Genomic DNA, 22411 nt, shown 5'->3' with positions numbered 1-22411 from the left:
CCGAGGTGTACTGCCCTTAGTTTAGCAGGCTTCTAATTGCCTTGTTTTGCATATGAGGCTCCTGGAGGTCCACGACGGCGAAAATGGCCTGGAGATTAGCGCCCATGCTAGAACTGTGAACTCTCGCATTGCATTACTGAGAAACAAAACAGAAAGGCCTATTCTGATCCCAGAATGTGGGACTTCGCTAAGTGTGATTCGAGTTCGGGCAGTGTACCCGGGCAGGCCGAGGACATAGGATCAACGAGACGCGTCTTCCTGGATGCTCATTTTACTCCCATTATCCGTGGAGGGACGTTCGATAACTGTGCAAGGGAGTTGCTTTAAACATTATTTACATATTGAAAGGATAATACACAAAATAAGATTCATAATGAGCATTTTTTTATATATATAAAACGTGAAACTTGGAAGAAATGTGCTTGTGGTAGGGTCTTTGGGCTGCATTTTGTGATCTGGCTGTCCCAACCTCCACTCTGTGGACTCCGGGAAACTGGAAAAGTCCAGACCTCAGTGAGTGAGTGATGCTGGCTCCAATTTACCCGGAGCAAGAGGAACCCAGAAATCCGGCGGGCGGCGCCCAAGGTCACCGCTCGAGCAACGCGCGCAGGCAGAGCAGCGCCGCCAGCAACAGCGGTAGCATGGGAGCCGGAGCAGTCCCCAGAGCGCGCAAGCAGGTGGCATACGCGTCGAAGGCCACCTCGCTCAGCGCGCATACGTGCTCGTCGCGGCAGGCCTCACTGCAGACCCGGTTGTCATAGCTGACCGAATTGTAAACGTAGTAGCGCTGCAGCGTGCCCTGGTCTCTGGCGATGCGACCCAGCGCCGCGTTCATAGAGCTGACGCTTGCGTTGGGCACCCCGTAGGCCTCGGTTAGCCGGTACTCGAGCTCCCAGCGCGCTGTCCCCTGCGCGTTAGCCTGGCTCAGGTTCAAGAAGTAAGTCACCATATCCTGGAGAAGGGACACGAGTTGGGCCAGCCGTGAGCAACTGCCTGCATCCATCCCCAATCCTGTCCCTTGCCTTTGCCCCGTATTCTATATATCCGTAAGAATGACCGCTATTAGTTAATGAGCATTTAATACTTATGGGGTGGGGGGTGGGGGGGTGGGTGTGTGTGTGTGAGAAATCTGATTGAATCTGATGAGGTAACTGTGCCTATTATGCCCATTTCACAGATGAGGAATTTGAGTCCTAAAGAGGTTGACTCCTTTGGCCAGGGTCCTACAGGTGTTCAGTGGCCAAGGTGGGAGTGGAACCAGGTGGTTTGCCCCATGGCCTGTGCATTTTCTGTCCCACAAGCTCCCAAGTACATAAGAAGATGCTCAGTAAATATTTACAGAATGAATGGATAAAAAACAACTTAAAAGAAGCAGGATGGAGTGCCTGGCTAAGAGAGGTTATAGAACTGTGGTTGATCGGACCCCAAGATCCCTAGGACTCAGGTGCATCTTCAGGACTAGAATCCATCTGCAAGTGTTTATCTGTCCAACACTTTCCACTTATATTTGTGGACCTGCTTCAGGTAACTAGAGAGGGGGTAAGAGGAGCTGCCATGTATGGATGGTGATTTCCTGCCTCCCATTTTAAAGGCAAAGCAAGGGAGGCCCAAGGAGGTCAAAAAGCTGGTGAGTGGTAAAGCCAGGATTCAAACCCAGTTCTGTCTGACTCCCTCCCTGAGAAGGATGTGAGGCGTGTTGGTGGGGCTGGATCCAGCAGGGAGGAGGGAGTGCTCCTCTTGCTAAGGCCCTCTGAGTGCCCATGGAGACAGGAGGCCATACTCCTAAAAATCCTCAGACCTCTTCTCATCTCCATTTGCTCCAGAATCAGGGACCTAGTTTATCTCATCTAGTTCATGGTTTTATTTTTTTTTTAATGATTTTATTTATTCCTCTCTTTATAAAGAGAGGGGAAGGGAGGGAGAAAAAGAGGGAAAGAAACATCAGGTGTGGTTACATCTCACACGCCTGCAACTGGGGACCTGGCCTGCAACCCAGGCATGTGCCTTTACTGGAAATTGAACTTGTGACCCTTTGGTTTGCAGGCTGGCACTCAATCCACTGAGCCATACCAACCAGGGCCAGTTTGTGGTTTTAAGTGGCCTTTCTCAACTCCCAAATTAAGTCTCAATACCCACCTCTTCCTGAAACTCCAACTTGAACACCCGGCTTCCTCCTCCCTTGGCATTTTCACTAGGATGCCATTTAGACATCCCGAAGTTAACAGATCCAAAACCAGATTTCTGATCTTCCCTCCAAAACCTGCTCCTCCCACAGTGATCCCATTTCAGTCAATGGCAACTTCACCCTTTCAGGTTTTCAGACCAAAGCCTTGGGGTCCTCCTTGATTTCTCTTTCTCTCACACCGTTCATTCAATACACCAGCAAATCCTGTCTGTTTTGCCTTCAAAATACTTCCAGAGTCTGGCACTTCTCACCACATAACAGCGACCACCCTGGCCCACATCACCATCACCTCCCAGGAGTTACAGTCACCTCCTACCTTATCCTCCTGTGTCCACCCTTGTCCCCTACTGCCTGTTCTCTGCACAGCAGCCATGGTGATTTTGTAAATTTTGTAAGTCAGCATATTTAGTTCTTCCACTCCAAACCTTCCAGATCCAGAGCCCTACTCACGGCCTACGTGATCTAACCTAGTCCCTCCCACTCTCCCCTTGTGCCTTTCTCTGTGGCCACGCTGACCTCCCTGCTCTTCTCCTAACACACCGGGCACATTTCCACCCCAGGGCCTTTGACTGGCTCTTCCTCCATCTCACCCAAGATGCTCACGTGGCTTGGGCCCGCAATTTGCTCAGAACTGAAATGTCATCCTATCAGTGACATTTCCCTGCCACACCTATCTACCAGCGCATGTGTGCGCGCATGCACAAGCGCGTGCACACACACACACACACACACGCATACTCTATAACCGTCACCACCTGCCTCTTCGCTGTACTCTTTTCTCCTTAGCTCCTACCTCATGCCATGATTTACTTATTTGTTTATTGGTTGTCTCCTATAAGAATGTTAGCTCCAGAAGAGCAGCGACTTCGTTTTTGTTCACTTATGTATCTCCTGAGCTTAGCACAAGGCCTGGCGCATGGCAGCTAATTAATACATTTTGTTGAATAAATTAAGGAATAATATTTCTTTGTCATTTCAACAAGCACAAGCACATCCCAGGAGGTGAGGGAGTGCTTGGTGAGTTAGGGACCCACTTGGCTGCAGCATAATCGATGTAGGGAAGACAGGCATGGGCCTGAGGGCACACTTGACTACCAGGCCAAGGAGATCCACTTTATTGTGGGGTCACTGGGGAGCTATTTAAGGTGTATAAGCAGGAGAGAGATTAGAAAGTGCTTTAGAAAGATTAGTCCTTTCTGCAGTGGGTAGCAGAGGAGCTAGAGCGGGGCGGTGCTGGAAGCAGAGAAATCGGGTAGGAGGCTGTGACAATGCTCCAGGGCAAAGGGAGGTATGAGGAAGAAGAAATGACTTGATTTGGTGGCAGGATTTGGAGATACCTCCAGGAGTCTGATTCTGAGCTGCTGTAAGCGTGGAAGTTCAGTGGCCAGTACAGCGTGGATTAGCTGGGAGAGAGTTAGGGAATGCGGTGACAAGCTCAGTTCCCTCCCCCACGCCTCCTCCAGCCCCGGCAGACCCAGGCTCCTGACCTGCAGGCTCAGTGTGGCTCGGTCATATTCGAACACCCGGATGCCTGGATTGTTGGCCCCATTGACTACTCCAGGCAATGTGGTTTTCCACGGGGTGACCCCAGGCGTGAGGAACATGACACTGATGGGGGCACCTTTCAGGAGAGAGACAGCAGGACTGAGCCGGGCTGACAAGGGAAGGAGAGAGGCAGGCTGGCAGGTGCCCTCCAGGTTGAGTACCTGCATCATCATAGAACATCCGAAAGCTGTCGGTGTGGTGGTGCCCGAAGAACTGCCCAGCGATGACTTGATGGTGCTTCTGGATCACCTTCAGGTACTTCTCATTGAAGACCTCCCGGAACCACGCTTTGTTCCGCGTCTTCTCAAAGAACCCCGGGGGCACGTGGCCAATAATGTACACCTGTGAGGAAGGGGCGCCAGCAGGGGCTCAGAGATGGCCTCCCCAGCCCTTCATTCCCACCTCTCAAAGCCTGCCCCCCTCGCCAAAGGCAAGCAGACAGGCTAAATGTACCTTCCCCCGAAGTTCTCTGCTTTCGTTCTCCCAGGCAGATTCCAGGATCCCCTGGACCCCATAATGAATGTACATGTGCGTCCCCACCCCACAGCGTTGCCCATGCCGTGCCTGCCACCTGGAGTGCTCTTCTCATTTTCATTTCTGTAAATCCTAGCCGGACTTCAGTACCCAGCTCAAAGGGTACCACCTTGCACCACCTTGCTGATCCTCCCAGACTGGCTTCTTGGAGAATCCGGGCTCCATAACTAAGCCTGCCTTGAATGGCTGTGTAGCACATGCTGTGTGTTAATATGTGGCCATGTCTTACATTCCTTGAGTCGCTCAGCTAACGGTACCTGGGCCCTTGGCCACCACTGCACGAGGGAGAATGAGGGTGAGGGAGAGGGCAGTTGGGAGCATGAACTTCGCAGGCAAACTACAGCTTGGACACCAGTGGAGTGTCACCTCTCTGAGCTTCAGCTTTTTCATCAGGAATAGCACCTAACTGGTGGCGCTTTGAGAGTTAAAGGAGATAATCCACAGTGAGTGCTCGGAAGCACCAGCCATGAGATCCTGCTGAGATGCTCTGTGGTCTAGTGCAGGGACTCAAGCGAGTGAGACAGAGGGCCGGCGCCCGGGGAGCTGCCAAGCCAGCAGACTGGGTGGACACACCCTGGGGGCAGGGCATCCCCTTGAGGCCTAGCCCACAGCGAGGACTGCAGCTGGGGAGTGGGCAGTAACAGAAAGAGCTCTGGACTGGCAGCCTAGAGACTGGGCTTCTGGTCTCAGCTCCACCACTTGTTTGGGGACTTGGGATCATCACCGCCTCTCCAGAGCCTCACATCTGCAATGGGCTTTGGGGTCCCAGCCTCACAGGCTGTTCTGAGGATGGAAGAAGCCCTTCCTGGTGCCGGGCTGACGAAGACCCTCTGTAATGGGTGCATCTAGAGAGAGGAGACGAATCTGTGCGGAGGTGGGAAACTTGTTCCAGAAGTGATCTGGAGTGGGAGGGGGAGGTGGTGGGGGCCCTTACCATTTCCCCAGCTCTGGATGCATTGCTCAGCACATCTTCCAGCCACTGGAATTGCTGGCCAGGGTCAGCCATGCCAGCCGTCTGCTCATTGTTGCTATAGTACAGATTGGTGTTGAGGACCACAATTCGCCCAGTCTTCCTTGGCTCTGGCAACTTCTCAGTATAGAACGCACCTAGGGCATCACAGCCAGTGGAAACATGAAGGGGTCCTCTGCCCCTGACACACCCCTGCCCCCTTTACTTCACTCTCCCACCTTATCTCTCCCTTGATCCTCCCTTCCCAGTTTTCCCATAAGAGCATCAGGGGTTAAGCCCAAAGGCTCTGGAGCGAAGCTGCCTAGGTTCAAGTCCTGGCTCTATCACTTATTAGCTGTGCAACTTGGGAAAGTTACTTAACTTCTCTGTCTCAGTTTCCTCATCTGTGTAACGATGATACAATGAGGTGTGTTTGCCCCTCCAGATACACCATCAACGCTTCCCCACTCAGCTCTGTGCCCTAGGAGCTGATCTACGGGAACTAAATCAATGGGCTTCTGTGCCACAGGCTTCTGGTTTAGTGTGACCAATGGGGAGCCCCAGCAGCAGGGGACTGCGGAAAGGGAAGAGAGTGGGTCAGGGTTACCTTAAGCTGGCAGTATCTTTGGATCAGTTGTCCTCAGCCAGGTGATTTTGTCCCCCAGGGAACATTTGGCGATGTCTAGAGACATCCTTTGGTTATCGCATCTGGGGGTGTCTCTTGCATCGGGTGAGAAGAGGCCCGGGATGTTGCTAAACATCCTACAGTGCACAGCACAGCTCCCACAACAAAGACTTAGCCGGCCCAAAATGTCAACCGTGACAAGGTCGAGAAACCCTGCTTGAACTGAATTCAAGGTCCCTGCCCTTTCCTAGGTTTTTGCAGGGAGCCTAGTAACATGCTGAGGGTGGTGCCTGGAACACAGCAAATGCTCAATAAATATTCACTTCTGATCCTCATTAGTGCCATGGGGTTAAGAGCATAGGCACAGGAGTCAGCCCTGGATTCTGCTCCCAGGTCTGTCTCTTCTAAACGAGGTGACCTTGGCCAAGGGACTTGGTATCTATAAGCCTCAGTCTCCTTCTCTATAAAGTGAGGATGTTGTGAAGATGAACTAGATCAGACCTTGGCATGCAATAAGCGTGTATAGTACCTTCTTTGAAGAGAGCAATGGATTCATTACTGAGCCAGGGTCTCCACAGTTCTGCTACCTGATTGTAGATATTGTTGCTCCCTGCTGGAAACTGGTTTTTGGGATGAAAATCATGATTTCCCAAAGCAGCATATACTTTAGTATCTGAAAGGGAAAGGAGAAATAAATATATATACATATGTATGTGAAAGCACTTGATGGCGTTGTTAGTCATTTTCAGTTGGCCAATGGTCGTCAGAGCTAGTAGGGAAGAGAGAAGAGGGAAAATGCACAGATGAGGGGAAATACAGAGATAAGCTGAAAACCTCATTTAAAAGAATCTAGCTGAACTTTGCTCAGACCTGGGAAGGAAGAGCAGTGAGTTGTCCGATCTCGGACCCTAACCCCAATCCCAGCAGAGAGTTTCCTGGTCAGAGAGGAAGTATCCACTGATGAGAAGGAGAGAACCAGAAGATCTGAATAATCTTCAGACCCATTATCAGCCACTTGGTAATTTAGTGTTCTTGTTCTTGTCAATTCCAGAGCCATTTTCCTGTTAGGGAAGTGGTCTGCTCCACTCTGGGAGGCCTTAGGAGTTTCACTCACTCATGAATTGAGAGTATTTACTGAGCACCTAGTTTGTGCCAACATATAGACCTGGTACCAGGCACCCAGTCCCAGTCCCAGAGGCCTTGCAGTGCAGCAGGGTTAACAAGTATCAAGTACTGAGAGGTGTGAGGGCTGTCACAAAAGGGGAGAGCCGCTTCCTGTGGAAGTGTGTAACAGGGAGGGGGTGGAGTCAAGGAAGGCGTCCCTGAGGAAGTGGCCTATGAATTGGCCCAAAAGGGGGAAAGCGAGGGGAGCCCATCAGATTCATCTGCTCCTTGTGAGTAGCTTCATTCCTGCCTTTATTTTTACCACTGTGTCTGGCAAGCAGTAGTTGATCAATAAGTGTTTGATGACAAATAAAAAATTCCTCTGAGCTCATGGTAGGGCCTTGCCCTTATATGAGCTTGGCTCACCCCAGGAAGTGACCTTGAATCAATGAGGAAGGAAGGCTGAAGCCTTCAGCTCCCACTTGGGAAATTGTCTCCAACAAACCCTTTGTCCTGAATAGCCTGCAAGGTCTGGAAACGCTGAGAGCTCTGCCAAAGGAGCAGGTTGTACAGTTCCCACCAGGAATTGTTCACAAAGCAGGAAGCCATCAAGTGTAACTGCCTGGAAAAAAACCTCACCTCTCTAAAGTAAATGCCAGCAGCCATTAAAGATCCACTTAAGAAAAAAAACACACATTTCTGGAACTTCAAGGGCAGATGAGAAGGGAGAGACTCTTTCCTGCTTTTTGCTGCTTCTGTGTGCCAGGCACTGTTAGAAGCTCCTTACGAGCTCCATGAGTTAGGGCCTGGCATTCAGTTCATCGCCAAGGCCCCTACCCCTGGACTTGTGTCTCCCGTAGTAGATGCTCAATATTTGCTGATTGACTAAACGAGTGATTGGATTTCCTTATTTAACCCTCACAGCAACCCTCTAGGCAAGTGCCACTATTCATGCAGACCCCATTCTCCCTGTCATATCCCATGGGGCTGTAGCCATAATCAATCACAGTCCCCTCGGGCTCTCCCAGGCTCTGAAGGAAGGTCTGGGAAGCACAAGAAATAGCACCTTGGCTGGAAATCAACATCCCCCAGAAGTCCCAGCAGCTGCATGGTTTGAAGGCTGTGGCTGGCAACATCAGGGCACAGCAGGACAGATGGCTATGTATGAGCCCACGTGAGACCCAGGGATGAAGCCTGTATATAACTGTAGGTGCCTTGAGAAGGGGCACTGAGTCTGGTGTTAGGCAGGCAGGGCGGAAGGCAGTGAAACGTCAGGCATTTCCATGAATAGGTTCTGTGTGTAGCCAATGAGCTCAATGAGCTCTCATGTTCCTTGCAAGGTTGTTGGACGATAAGAAACAATGCCTGTGAAGTGCCTGGCACAGGACCTTTTCTATAGCCATCGCTGTCAATGAGCAAAGGCCATTCCTCTGCATCTTGCTGCTATTGTCCCACGGTGCCAGGCACCACCTGGGGTTCAGGAAATGCTGTGCGGACCAGTGGCAGGGTCTTACCTGGAAAGACCTCCCTGATGAGCTCGGTCAGGTGTTCCACAATGTCCAGCACAGCCGCCTCTCCCAGCTTCTCGTTGGGCACGTGAGGTGTGTCATCGCTGCAAAACACCGCAGGCCAGGTTGGTGCTGGCCACTCGGGATAGGGAACGAGAAAAAAAGGGGGGCACTCTGTTGTGAGAAAAGGGACTGTGAAACTGGGCCTCAGACGTCCCCTGAGAGGTATGGCCAGGCTAAAGTCGGGCGTCCCACAGGACGGGTTCAAAGCCGGGCTGTGCCACTGACCGCTGTGGGTCCCTGGGCTGCTTATTTGACCTCTGAGCCCTCATTGGCTCACCTGTAAAACAGGGATAATAATGATACCTACTTGTAGAGAATGTGTGGACTTCAGTACAGGGGGACATTATGTATATGTGTATATATGAGAAATGTAGACTAGTAGCTGCTAGGATGTAACTAGTATTATTTAGAGGGAAGCGCTAGGCTCCCAGTCCCATCTGCAGGACCGCAGGGCACTTGGCAGGGAGAAGCCTCTGAGCGCGCTCCCTTCTCCAGGGTTTCTAAGAGGCTGGGGCTGGCCCCAGAGCTCAGAGTTCAGATCTGCTCTTCGGTGGAATCTAGACCTGACTCAGGGCCACTTAATCATGCCTGCCCTTCCCCATTGGACGGACCTGAATTGCTGTATCCACCTTAGAAATGCGCAGCAAGGTGGGAGAGCAGGGGAGGAGTGTGGGGGAAGGTGAAGTTTGGAGTAGGAGCCCCAACAAGCTAAAGGCTAAGGGGCTGCTGGACCCCACAGGGCAAGCCAGCTCCGCCCATGTCCTCCCAGGGGAGCGAACCGACTTAGTAGGGCTGACACTGCCGCTGGCGGCTCGCCCGGTGGCTTACTTTGCGCCAACTGCTTTCTGTGCATCGTACCCATAGCCATTAATTTGTTCTTCATGCTATCCCCACAACATAGGTTCCATTGTTGTTCCCATTTGGCAGCTAAAGAAACCAAGGTACAGAAAGGTGAGGAGTTCTGCTTAAGTGTATACTACCAGAAAGCAGTGGAGTTAGGATTTGAACCCAGGCAGCTTCAGAGTCTGAGCTCACACACATGACACCCTACTGTGCCTCTAATACCCTCACTGGGGCCGCAAGAGGAGCCTTGTAGCGCTGTCCTTCTTGGGGACCAGCCAGAAATTCAGACATTGGAACAAAATTCCATTTTTTTTCTAGTTTGGAGGCTCTGATTCTGCCTGATAGAAAATACATCCAATATCTACACTTTCTTCCCCCAAAAGGTTGCAACTCTCCCTGGGAAATCAAATTTCTGAGACTGAATTATTATTAAAAGTCCTAGAGGTCATCTCATCCAATGCCATACATCTCTGCAAGGTCCCAGGGATTTCCCAGAAAAATCATGCTTCTGTGAAAGGATCATGAATTTCGCAAAGCAGCCACCTTTCCCAATGAGATCACATCTTTCTCAACAGGCCCCTCCTTGCAGAAGTCAGAGGCTCCCCCAACAAGAGCCCTCTCAGGAGCAGCGGTCCAGGGTCATGGCCTAAACGTCACACTCATCTTATGTTGCTGACTGAGCCCAGAGAAGCCTGAGACGCTATCACTTTCTTAAGTGTCCAGCCTTGCCCCTCCCCACTGGGTCCATTTGAGGTCATTCCTGGTCACTCCACGTCACACTGAGGGGGCATCACGGGTTGAATCCTGCCTTTTGAGGTGTCCATTGAGTCTGAGAGAGGGAGCAAGAAGTCAGAGCCCCTGCCAGCCTTCCTCACCACCTCCCTGGTTCACCACTTCTTGCAGGATACCCTCCCTGGTCCTGCCAGATGGAGTCTGGTCCCCTCTGAAGCCCTCACATCCCCCCAGTGAGCCCCTCTCATCTCTGGGATATAACAGCGGGCTTGTCTGGGTCACCCACAAGACCATGAGCTCCTTGAAGGCAGTTTGGGGTCACGACATCTCAGTTCCCATTGTCTACCCCAGGCTGGCCAAGGCGAATGGGGAGGAGCGGAGTGATGAGGACAGTGTGCTGGACTTCCTTCCATGGATGGGAAGCAGAAACGGAGTCTTGGAGGCCAAGCGGAAATCTCCCCTCAGGCTCTCCTCACGCAGAGCACGGCTCTGACCAGTGAGAGCACCCTAGGGCCAGGACAGCCCAGCATTGGCCAGCAGCTGACCAGGACACGTGGTCCCAACGCTGGAACACTTTCAGCCCCCCTACATTCTCCCATCCCTGCATTTGGATCCCTGGGGCCTGTGGTGCCTAAGCCCCAGCGGGAGTGGCTGCGATATTTGCCCCCCAACTTAAAATTTAGGGGGCCTCCACACGCCTGGTTGTGCCATGACCTTGTCCCCAGGCTCAGTGAGAGCTGCCTCCCACTGAGGCCGGGAGACACGGAGGCCAAGGGCACAGACTTTGGAATCTGCCACACCCAGGGTCCCTTTGAGCTTCAAGCGAGGACTAAGGGAGACAGTGCAGGAAGGCGCCGGGTGGCAGGTGGCGCACAGCTGAGACCCGGTGAAGCGTAGCTGTTCTGAGGGCTCTCACCCTGTCCAGAGGATGAAGTCTGGCTCTGGCTCGATCTCCTTCATGGCGTAGATGGAGGAGTTGATGAGGACCCAGGGAGAATCGCAGAGGTAGTCCCCCCAGGGGCCCGAGTTGGGCACCGCCTGGGAGCCAGCTGACGGGCATACCTGCAAGGGGTCTTCGGATACCTTGTAATCAGGGTCGAAGTGCAGGTCAGAGATGTGCCAGAACTTCCCTGCAGGGGAAAGGAGACCCTCCTCAATGCTGGGCCCTCCCTGAGCCCGGATGGGGAGGCAGCTTGGGGGAAGCCTGGGCTGGAGGAGGGGAGGTTGTGCAGGTGGAAAGATCCAGAGAAAATGGGCCACGACATCTCCCCAGGAGGCACGGAGTGGAGCAGAGCACAGGCTTAGCTCTCTGGCCTGGGACCTTTGACAAGACCCTCTCCATTCCCTACCCCAGCGTGCTGTAGCATGAGGGACTTGGCTGAAGCGTGACCCTCAAGAAGCCTTTGGAAGTTCTAAGAAAAGTGCTTGTCTTAAAGCAAAGGTGGGAGGGATCAAGGTTAAGCCCTCAGGCTCTAGAGCCACATACTAGCTGTGTGACCTTGGGCAAGTTGCCTTACCTCTCTGAGCCCATAATTAGAGCCATGTCTTACATGCTCGAGGGAAAGACACACAAAAATCTGCCCTGGGAGGAGGCTTGCGCACCAAATGTAAGGCCTTGCTAATTAGTACCATCAAAAACCTTGGGAATAGGTTCGGAAATAGAGTTTCAAAATGCTAGACCAGGGAGGTGGGACGCAATTTCAGATTGGGCTGAATCTCTCACGTGGGTGTACTTAGTGATTCCGGATGCAAGGTGGGGGCTCAAGCAGCTGGCAGCGATCCTGTTAGCTGCAGTGGTTGAATGGAGCCTGGTCTCAGCTCCAAACCAAGTGAGGCTGAAATGCCACACCTCCCCCCGTGTCATAGAGAGAAGGGAATCCAAAGAAACAGGCCACGTAGAGCGGATTCATCATCTGTACCCTGCACCGAGCCTGATGTGCATAGTTTCATTGATGTTTGTTGAAGAGGGTTGAATGGCCGCTGCCCTAAACAAGGGTGAGGCCTGGGATTTCCTCACCCTCCACTGTTGCTCTCACTTCCATTTTCTGTGTCACTCAGAGCTCACTGCGCAACCTCATGAAACCAGGCCTGGGCCTGGGCTTCTGTTGTTTTCGGGATTGGATGGCCAGGGTACCACCCAGTCACAGGACATTGTGTGTGGCTTCAGGACAGGCTGGAGGTAAAGCCTGGCCCCTGATCCTCACTTCTTGGCTTTTCCCTCCAGATGCTTCTGAGCTTTTGCCCACCTCTCTGGATCTAAACCTGGTCCCAAGAAAGAAGCAGAAACTTGTTCACATTAAGTTGCAAATAACTAACCAAGCAAATCCTTACCCTTCCCAAGGTCATTATATAGTCATCCTCACCACAACCCTGAAGATATCATTGATAATTATCCCCATTTTGCAGATAAGAAAACTGAGGTCAAAGGTCAACATGCCTGCAATCACACGGAAGGTGGTGGGGGGATTCTATTGCCCCCCACCCTCTCCCAGGAAGATGTAATTGCTAAGGGGAGAACACCAGTAACTTTTTATTTTAGATATGATTTTTAAAAAGTAGACGTTAGAGAGCAAGAGGAAAGGAGACAGTGAGATGAGGAAGAGAGAGAGAGAGAGAAAGAGAAAGATCAATTTATTGTCTCATTTATTCATGCATTCATTGGTTGATTCTTCTATGTGCCCTGACCAGGGATCAAACCCACAGCCTTGGCATATTGGGTCGACACTCTAGCCAACCTAGCTACCCAGCCAGGGCTTAGAAAGTTCTTCTTATAGACAGTCTATGCCTACATTTTTATTTTTTACCCAAACTGAGAGCTCTTGTTTATAATGGGAAGAATTAAGAATTTTCACACAAATTGTGATCACTAATATATTTATTTTACTCTTATGGGACAAAATTCTAAACCCGAGGAAAGAAGCTACTGCCCCATTTCCAGCAGTAAATGAACAGAATGGATGGCTTTCCCAAGCCCTCGCACTGAGACTGAGCGGGTCACCGCCGCTTCCAAGCCTGAGAGCGGGCTGGCCAGGCTGGCTGCCCTGAGCGCCCTCTGCCCTCCCCTCTGAAGACCGCAGCTGCGACCACGTTCATGACTCAAGTACGCTCTTTCCCAACTAACCACAAACATTGAGCAGTTCTGCCCTTACATCTCATCCCTCAAAATATTCAGTAAACATTTCTCCACTTCAGAAACTCCTTGTCCACTGACGGAGGTTCAAGTGCCAGCAGTTTTCCTCTTCTTGCACACTCCGGTCTAGTCAGTGTGTAAATCTGAGACTCCTTCCAGTTCCCTGCATGTCCTGTGACCTGTCCGTGTGTGTGTCTGAAGGTCTGACTCCAGGAGAGGCCAGGACAGTGGGAAGGACGGCAGAGAGAGCCAGAGGTCCAGGCAGGGGACCCCAGCTCCCTGGATTCCAGTCTCCTCCTTGTGGAGGTGGCTCACAGAGACTGCACCTGGCACTCCGCCCAGCTCACCCCACCCATTCTCCTCACAAGTCCCCTTTCTTGTTCCCCCACTGCCTTCCTCAGTCCTCCCCAGGTCATCACATGGCAGTTTTCTCCCCCATTTGGGCATCAGTCCAAAGGTCACCTCCTCAGAGAAGCCTTCCATGACTACCTTTTCTCAAGTATCATTTCCCCCAACCATCTGGTTACTAGTTATTGCCTCCCTCAGTTTTCTTTTCTTTCTTTTTTTTTAAATTTTATTTATTTATTTTTAGACAGATAGGAAGGGATGGAGAGAAACTTCAATGTGTGGATGCCTCTCATGTGCCCCCTACTGGAGAGCTGGCCCCACAATCCAGGCATGTGCCCTGACTGGGAATCAAACCTGTGACTCTTCGGTTCGCAGGCGGACACCCAATCCACTGAGCCACACCAGCCAGGGCTCACTTTAGGACACTCTCACAGGTGAAATCATCTAGTTGGCTTGTTTATCATCCATCTTCCCTGTCTACAGTGTCAGTTCCATAAGAACACAAAGCCTATCTTGTTGACCTGTATCCTCAGCACCCAGGACAGTGCCTATGATGTAGAAGATGCCCAAATATACTTGTATATTCAATGAATAAGCAAGGCTGTGCAGAGGAGGATTAGCACTCAAAGAACGTTGGCTAGGTGCCTGCTAGGTGCCTTTACCTGCTTGTCTCATTTCACCCTTGCAGCCATTCTCTGAGTTGGGATTCTTACATGCACCTACCAGATGAGGAAACTGAGGCTCAAACCCAGACCTCTCTCTGACTCCAAAGCTGAGACACAGTGTTGACTCAGAGCCCCCAGAAGGTGGCTTTTATACTACACATGTGTTACCCAGGCATCTGTGGAAATCGTCACAGACTGTGAGGAATTAAGCTTTAACTGCCATGTCATGAAGAAGGGGGTGGGCACAAGAACCATGGACAGGGAGGCAGGTGATCTGGTTTCTAATCCAGGCTCTTCCGTGTGTTGGCTGAGGACTCTGGGCAAGCGGTTGGCCTTGCTGAGCCTGAGGGTATTTGACGTCTGGCCTGAGCACCAAATAAGTTAGTGAAGGAGAAAGGGCTTGTAGGCAAGAATCTCACTACACCACCGTCCTTGGCAATTCCTCTTGGGGCAGGAGTGAGCCTGGGACGGTGTGGGGAACTGAGCTCTTGCACCTTTTAGACTAGAGCTTCTCACACTTTACTGTGCAGACCCCTCACCTGGAGATCTCATTAAAATTAAGAGGCTTTATATGTTCATCCTGCGGGCTTTAAAGTAATTTTATTTTAAATAAAACAAATAAAATTTATTAGTACTTTAAAGTACTAATTTAAAGTACTTTAAAGTAATAAGTATTCGTGTATTTCTTGAATTTTAAGAAAAGTTATACTAAGCTGCTATTATTATTCATTAATTATTGAGAATAGGAATAGATTTGGTATCAAGAACAATGAGTAGTTAGTTGAGGGCACAGATCTGGGCTGGAATTCCAGCTCCACCACCCACTAGCTGTGTGAACAAGAGCATCTTACTCTGTCCCTCAGTTTTTCCTCATCTGTAAAATGGGGACAACAGCACCCCCTGCCTCTTCAGGTCATTGTGAAGGTCCAAACAACACAACGTGAGATAAGGCGAAAGCACTCAGCAATGCAAAGCAGCAGTCGCTCTGAATTTGGTCCCTGGGAGATCCTGCAAGTCCTCCTTTGACCACAGGAGGGAGATGGGGCCTGAGGGAGTGACTGCGTCCTTCCCCTGCTTGTCCCAGCGTCCTCTCAGCTGCTGTCCTCTGCCAGTAAGGTGCAGGCCCAGGGACAGGATGTTTGAAGCAGAACAATGTGAGGACAGATCCTGTCTCCTTCTAGATGGTTCTTGTCCAATACAGGGCTGATGGGCACAGCACACCCTCTAGTTTTCATTTTGACAGCTCAGCCCAGCTCCCTGTCCCTGGGCAGGCAAAAGTCTGCTGGCCCTCCTCCTCCTCCTTTATAAAAAGGGTCACGGGGCCTCCTTGTCCCCAGGGATGACACAGGGCCCAGGGCCTAGTCACTTTGTAAGGCCCATGGAAATATCTGAAACCTGAAAAAATAATTCTCTGGCTCCAAAATTTAGGGGGGAAAATGCCATCAAAATCAAGAAATCATTTCAAAAGCAATATCAAATATTAAACATTTAATTAAAAATCACATACAATGTGTGATCCTTTTACTATGATTTGTGATGGGGTGGGGGACTCACAAAAATCATTCCTAGAGCCCAAGAAGGTCTTAAACTGGCCAAAAGGTGAATTTGTTTATGGTCAGAGAGAAGAAAAGGAAGGCAGGCAGACACCTGCCATTTATTTAGCCTCTACTAAATGCCAGAGGCTGTGCCAAATACTCTAGCCACTCAGCCTCAGTACATAATTATGAAATACGTTCTATTTCAGTAACCATTTTATAGATGAGGAAAGTGAGCTAGTTAGCAACAGATGTGAATCAAGTCAGAACAGAAATGCTCATGGTACACTTTACTCTGCCACTAGCTAGCAGTGTGACCTTGGATATTTAAAAAATGGTCCCTTCAACTTTTACAGAGCTTTATCGTGTATGTGTGTGACCTCACTTAACTATCACATTTAATCTCTCCTCTGCTATTATCCCTATTTTATAGGTAGTCGGGTAGAGACTCAAGGTCACATAGGTAGTAAAAGGTTAGACCTAGGTTTTCTGGCTTGAGGCCATGGATTGGTTTTGAAGGAGCAAACATGAAATTTGGAATCAGGAAAATCTTGTTTTAAATCCCGGTTCCTCCACACAGACAGTGGCAACGTGAATAAGAGGTTTCCTCAGTTGGGCCTCAGTTTCCTTAGCTGTAACATGGGGATGGTAATGTCAGTAGCACAGGGATGGAGGTGTGGATGAGAGGAGAAATCTCGTATGGAGCACCCGGCCGCAGGCTGGACAAGCCAGCAGGGGTGCTCCTTCCCTGGGCCACTCTGACCCTCAGGCCTCGGGTTTTCTCCTCTGATGCCTTTACTTCCTCAAGTGTGATATGAGGCGATAACAAAGGTTATCTGAAGGCCCTGCCAGTTCTAACGCTCTGTGATTCCACGACTTTGTGATGCACATAACGCATACCACCAAGCAATCTTGGTCTCTATTTCAGTCCTCCGTTTTTAATGCTAATCAATAACCCCAAACATTTCCATTGTTATTTCTTCTCTGTAAACTAAGGCCTCCAAAACACAGGGGGTTCACTTGTAAAATCCAGCATTTACTGACCCTTGTGTTAACTATGTGGATTGCCCTTTCCTCACATCAGCCCCATGAGGTAGGCTTACCATTCTAGAGGGAGATGTTTTTCTACCATGCGGACCCACCCTGAAAAAACTCGTCTGTTTCTGTGCATCTAGAAGCCGGAGGACAATGCAGTGTTGCACAGGGTATGTGTGGGAGGAGAGAAGGAGCCAGCAAGTTGGTGCCCTACCCAAGCTCTCGCCTGAGGAAGATGGAGATAGAAACCCCACAGTTTTTTGCAAAGCAGGACTGATTGCTATCTGATTGGATGTCCCAAAGTTCTCTTGCACTTCTAAAAGAGACTCAGATTCTGTAAAAACTTACAGGTGTTGTGGAATTCTTTTTAAATTTAATTTTGTTTTTAAATGATAGATGTATATATTCCAGAAAGTTTGGAGGAAAAAAAAAATAGTACCTGTAAAAACCATCATCCTGCCCTGGCTGGTGTGACTCAGTGGGTTGAGAGCTGGCCTGAAAACTGAAAGGCTGACGGTTCAATTCCCGGTCAGGGCACGTGCCTGGGTTGAGGGCCAAGTCCCGTACTGGGGGCAACCTGTGAATGTTTCTCTTGCACATTAATGTTTCTCTCCCTCTCTTCCTCTCTCCCTTCCTCTCTCTCTAAAAATAAATAAAGTCTTTTTTAAAAAGCATCCCAAGAGAATATGTCAAGGGCATGATGCAAAAGGCAACTGAGTGCTGTGAAGATTAATAAACAGAAACCTCATTAACACTGGAGTTGGGAGGGCCTGTAGGGGGTGCTCTCATACCCTAACACTCACAGTCAATTACCTCATAACAGGAAAAGACTTACTTTCCATCTCCAACAGGAAGATGTTTTTCTACTCTGCTACGCCAGCAGGAAGAAGGAGGATCGTTTTCTTGCCTGGCAACCACTCAGCCAATGAAAAGTTGCTACACTTCAACTCCCACTTAGTTGGTACTTAGTTTAACTACTTAGGAAAGTCTCAGGCACACCAGTTTCCTCTAATGGACTCCTTGTTTACAGCAGCCCTTCTGAAATCCTTCTTTTCTCTGTAAAACAACCGTTCCCACCCTTGGTTCTCTGGGCCTGCTGCCGTTTGCCATTAGACCACATGCCCTGAATAAACCTGCGTTGCTGGAGAAATATCTGGCTGGCTGTTCGTTTAAGGTGGATAGTACAGACTTGGTCCTGCCACTTCCTAGCGTTGGGATCTTGGGCAAGTGTTGTGTGCCCCTAAGTCTCATTTTCTTCATCTGCAAAATGGATATAATGGTAATAGAAACCACTTCACAGGGACTAGAAAAATCAAATGAGGTTTTTATTTTATGTTTCAAATAGGCTTGAAAAAGAGAGCATATGTCAAGCACCTAGCACAAGTGTGGCCCATCAAGAACGCTCAATAAACAAATGTTAGCTCTTCATGGCTATTGTCCTTAGTGTTTGTTTGTTTGTTTTTACATAATATTATTTTAAAACAGATTGGAATTGTACAAGCCCAGTTCAGGTCCAGACTCAGACATTAACTAGATGTGTAACCTTGGTTAGTTACTTAACTTCTCTAAGGCTCAGTTTCCATGATGATCCCTCTTCACAAGGTCGCTATGAGGGTACTGTGTAAAATTTCAGCAGTGTGAGGCACACAATAAGTATTTAATAAATATTACTTTTTGTTTTCAATTTTGCTGTATCGTCTTGAATCTTTTCCACCAGGAGATTTTACTATAATCTATTTAGCTAAATTATTGTTGTTAGCAATTTTTTGTTAATATTATAAAAAATACTACAATGACATCTTAGTGCATTTGGAGGGAGGAGAAATTCTTTTTAATCACTACGACCCTGGGCTGGGGGGCTTGCCCATTGGCATTTGGATTTCTAAGAAAACATATTTAAAAGTGAGAGAGTGCCCTGACAGGTGTGGCTCAGTTGATTTGGCACCCTCCTGCAAACTGAAAGGTTGCCAGTTTGATTCCCGGTCAGGGCAGGTGCCTGGGTTGTGGGCCAGGTTCCCAGTTGGGGCATGTGTGAGAGTCCACCAATCCATGTTTCTCTCATACATCAGTGTTTCTCACCCTCTCTTTCTCCCTGCCTTCCCCTCTCGCTACAAATAAATAAATAAAATCTTAAAAGTGAAAGAGTGAGGGAAAGACCGAGGGAGTGAAAGAGCTTTTCAATCATTCCCAAACCTCTAGTCAGACTGGCAGGGCTCTGAGTTCCCCAGAGGGGAGCTGAATGTCTGTCTCTCAGTGGAAGGAGGACACATCCTATTAGGGCTTGTCCCAGAGATAGTTCTACCTTTAAGTCACAGCTTTTGGATGTGAGTCCTTCCCAGGCATTTCGCTCTGGTCTCCTGCTACCACCTCCCATCTCCTGCTCGCTGAGATGCCTGGCCACATTGGCAGAGTGCTTTGCCAGGGCTCTCAGCTGCTCCTGGATAAGGTCTGAGGAAGCGGGTGACCAGAGGACTGACCAGGACTGAGCTCCAAAGGGACAAGCAACAAGCAGAACCCTGAGCTGGTCCTTCTCCTCTCAGCTTCAATTTCTGCAGTTGCAGAAAGGGTGCTGGATCATCTCTAAGATTCCATTCAAAGGACTCGAGAGAAGGGCTACCTAGCGTCCTAAAGAAGCAGGTGCAGCCCTCCCTCTGACTCCCCGCTAACTGCATGGAAACCTCGCCTTCCAGCAGGCATCTTGGACTGGATGTATTCCAAATCAAACTGCTCTCCTCCTCCCGCATCTCAGCAAATGACAACCCTGTCCTTCCAGTTGCTGAGACTAAACCTTGCGTCCATCCTGGAGTCCCTCTCTCTCACTCCCACCCATCTGTCAACAAGTCTTGTCCAGAATCAGACCACCTCCCACCACCTCCGACCCTGCTACCCCAGGCCAAGCCGCCATCATCTCTCACTGGGTGATGGCACTAGCCTCCCCTGCTGGTTCAGCTGCTTCTCCTTTACTAGGGTGACCAACTGTCCCAGTTTGTGCAGGACTTCAGGAGTGTCCAAGGCTCTAAACTTGGAGTGCTAAAATTTGGAAAGTGCCCTGGCTAGTGTGGGTCAGTGGATTGAGCACCAGCTTGTCAACTGACAGGTCACTCGTTCCGTTCCCAGTCAGGGCACATGCCCAGGTTACAGGCCGGGTCTCTGGTTGGAGACATGCGAGAGGCAACCAATTGGTGTTTCTCTCTCACATTGATGTTTCTCTCCTTCTCTTTCTCTCTCCCTCCCCCACCTCTCTAAAAATAAATAAATAAATAAAATCTTAAAATAAAATTAGGAAAGTCTCAGGCACACTGACAAGATAGTTTCCCTGCATCTTCTGAGTACAATGGCCCAAGGCTCCTTTTAAGTATATGCATGCCAGATCACATCTCAGCTCTGCCTAAAACCTCCTGATGATGTCCCATTTCACTCTGCCTCAAACCGTCTACAAGTTCATACATGAGCTGCTGCGGGCCTCCTGGCCCACCCCCGCAGTCCTGCGACCTCTACCATCCCCCCGCCCACTCTGCTCCAGCCTGGTTCATCCTCACACTCATCGCCTGTGCGTCCAGCTCGGGGCCTGTGAACTTTCTGTCCTCTCTTACTGGAATGTTCTTCTCCGGGCATCCATATGGCTCTCTCTCTCCCTGCCTTAGGTCTTTGCTCAAATGTCACTTTATGAAACAGCTCTTCTCTGGCCACCTCTCCCCACTCCCTTTATTCTGCTTTATTATTTTCTATAACACTTGTTGTCTCCTGGAATACTATGTATTTACCCATGTCTTTTGGTTTGTTTCTTCCCAGAGGAAGGAATGCTTCAGGGGGACTGGGGCTTTGTTTGTTTTCTTTTCTGTTTCCTAGAATAGCTCGTGGTACAGGGAAGGCCCTCAGCCAACATTTGCTGAGTGAATTCATGAATCTTCCTGCCACCTTCTCCCTCTACCAGCTGGCTCTGACTACCAGAGATTCAACACCTCTTAGCAAAGTCATTGTCCCTCCCCCGGGGGGCTGCTGTCTGCACTTAGAATCTTCCGGATCGCCCCTACCGCCTGCTAACTCCCTCAGCTGGCCTCCAGGCGCAGCTCCCTGCCTTGCTACTTCTAGCAACACCACCAGCTTTCTGTGAGCAGCTTCCAGCAACCTTGATCCGGAGTTCACAGTACAAAACAAAGACATCACAGGTGTTTGCAGCGCCTACCTGGTTCAGCCCTGGTGACTCTCCAGTGGGCTAGGAAAATCAGCAGCGTGAGTAGCCTCATTCTAGGGGCCCGCCTCACAGGAGACCTGAGGTTCTCCAGGAGCTATTGTTCAAGCCACAGGCTTCCCGACTAGTACTTGGTGGCCAGTTGCCTGAGGAGAGATCCTGTGTGTTCCCAGGCATCTAAGGCATCTGGCTCCTCTGGTTTTTCTTCTGTTGCCTAGCAGGGTGTGAGCTGGCTTTTGAACTCTGAGCTGGAAAATAGTGCTAGTCCCTGACTGGCGTGGCTCAGTGGGTTGGGCATCATCCCTGAAAAGCGAAGGGTTTCTGGTTTCATTCCCAGTCAGAGTACATTACCTGGGCCGTGGGCCGGGTCCCCGGTTGGGCGCTCGTGCGAGGGGCAACTGGTGGTGGATGTTTCTCTTACACATCATGTTTCCCCTCTCTCTAAAAATAAATAAATAAAATCTTAAAAAGAAAGTAGCACCTGTTCCGCCAGTTCCTCAGACCGTGTTCATCCAGCCAGCAACTGGATTCTCCAAGGAAGCTACCCAGCCCCAGACTCTGAGAGGCAGATGTCATTAACCCTTGGAGTTTTTATGTTGCCTCACCCAGCAGAACAAGCCTGTGCAGTATGATTGGTCTTTGCCATAAAAGGAATTTAACCGCTAGTTGGAGTTAGAACTGCTCAACCACAAATGAACCAAGAGTAAGAGTCATTCATTGATTCATGCTGGGAACTGTTGAAATGTATTGGGACATGGAGGACCTAAGCGACCGTCTATGCTGGAACAAAGAAGGTGTGCACACCGTCACTGGCCAAATACCTGACCACAAGATTCCCCATTATTGGAAGCAACTGAGACATAGCAGCCGGTATCCTGCTGGAAACCAGCAGATTCCTCACTGCCCTTCCTCTCTCCCTTGAGCTTATTCCAGAAATGAGGCCCATAAATCTCTAAGACTTTCTGTTGCCAAATCAGACATCCCTGACCAGAGGATATTGTCTTGCAAACACCTATACCCAGGACTCCTGGGGCAGATCCTCAGGGTGACCCACCCTCCCCGGGGGTCTGCTACACACCCTATGAACCCTTCTACCCTTTCCCTTGCTGCTGCAGTCCGTTCTGACTCAGCCCATCTGATCGCATTGTCTCGCCTCGAATAAAAGCCCTTCATTGGAACTTTTTGGCTCCCAGTCCTTTCTTAGTCACCTCGGTGACCTAACAGGAACCTATCCTAGGGAGATGGATGTGACCCAGGGCAGCCTCTGCCCTCAAGATAGGGAGGTACTAGATTTATCAAGATGACCACTTAGTAAGTTATATGATGTCTAATCACTGGGATGTACACCTGAAACTAATACAGTATGTATGCGAACATAGAGTACGCGAACCCTAATTGAAAAATAAAAAAGTATTTAA

The 22411-nt window shown here is 49.9% G+C and overlaps 1 protein-coding gene across 1 annotated transcript; it reads right to left on the bottom strand.

Moving 5' to 3' along the window:
* Positions 1 to 586: 586 nt before the first annotated feature.
* Positions 587 to 21060, bottom strand: SMPDL3B (sphingomyelin phosphodiesterase acid like 3B). Its single transcript, XM_054571508.1, has 8 exons — positions 20988 to 21060; positions 11005 to 11218; positions 8457 to 8554; positions 6368 to 6511; positions 5199 to 5371; positions 3892 to 4072; positions 3673 to 3806; positions 587 to 952 (listed from the first exon to the last, which is right to left on the bottom strand). Exons 1-8 carry the CDS (start codon positions 21046 to 21048, stop codon positions 587 to 589), a joined length of 1371 nt encoding a protein of 456 aa, XP_054427483.1. The 5' UTR covers positions 21049 to 21060.
* Positions 21061 to 22411: the final 1351 nt, after the last annotated feature.

This window comes from Pteronotus mesoamericanus, unplaced genomic scaffold, assembly GCF_021234165.1.
Source record: "Pteronotus mesoamericanus isolate MK-2021 breed Mesoamerican mustached bat unplaced genomic scaffold, CSHL_Meso_final contig_221, whole genome shotgun sequence".
Taxonomy (NCBI): Eukaryota; Metazoa; Chordata; class Mammalia; order Chiroptera; family Mormoopidae; genus Pteronotus; species Pteronotus mesoamericanus.
Note: the sequence above shows the minus strand (reverse complement) of the source record. Positions and strands in the feature narration are given on the sequence as shown.

Excerpts from the sequence above, each read along its gene's own strand:
- SMPDL3B (XM_054571508.1), bottom strand. The coding sequence starts at position 21,048 with ATGAGGCTACTCACGCTGCTGATTTTCCTAGCCCACTGGAGAGTCACC. Across the intron at positions 6,512-8,456 it reads CATCAGGGAGGTCTTTCCAG|ATACTAAAGTATATGCTGCT; the intron begins GTAAGACCCTGC and ends TTTCCCTTTCAG. Across the intron at positions 4,073-5,198 it reads CATCCAGAGCTGGGGAAATG|GTGTACATTATTGGCCACGT; the intron begins GTAAGGGCCCCC and ends CCTTCCTCACAG.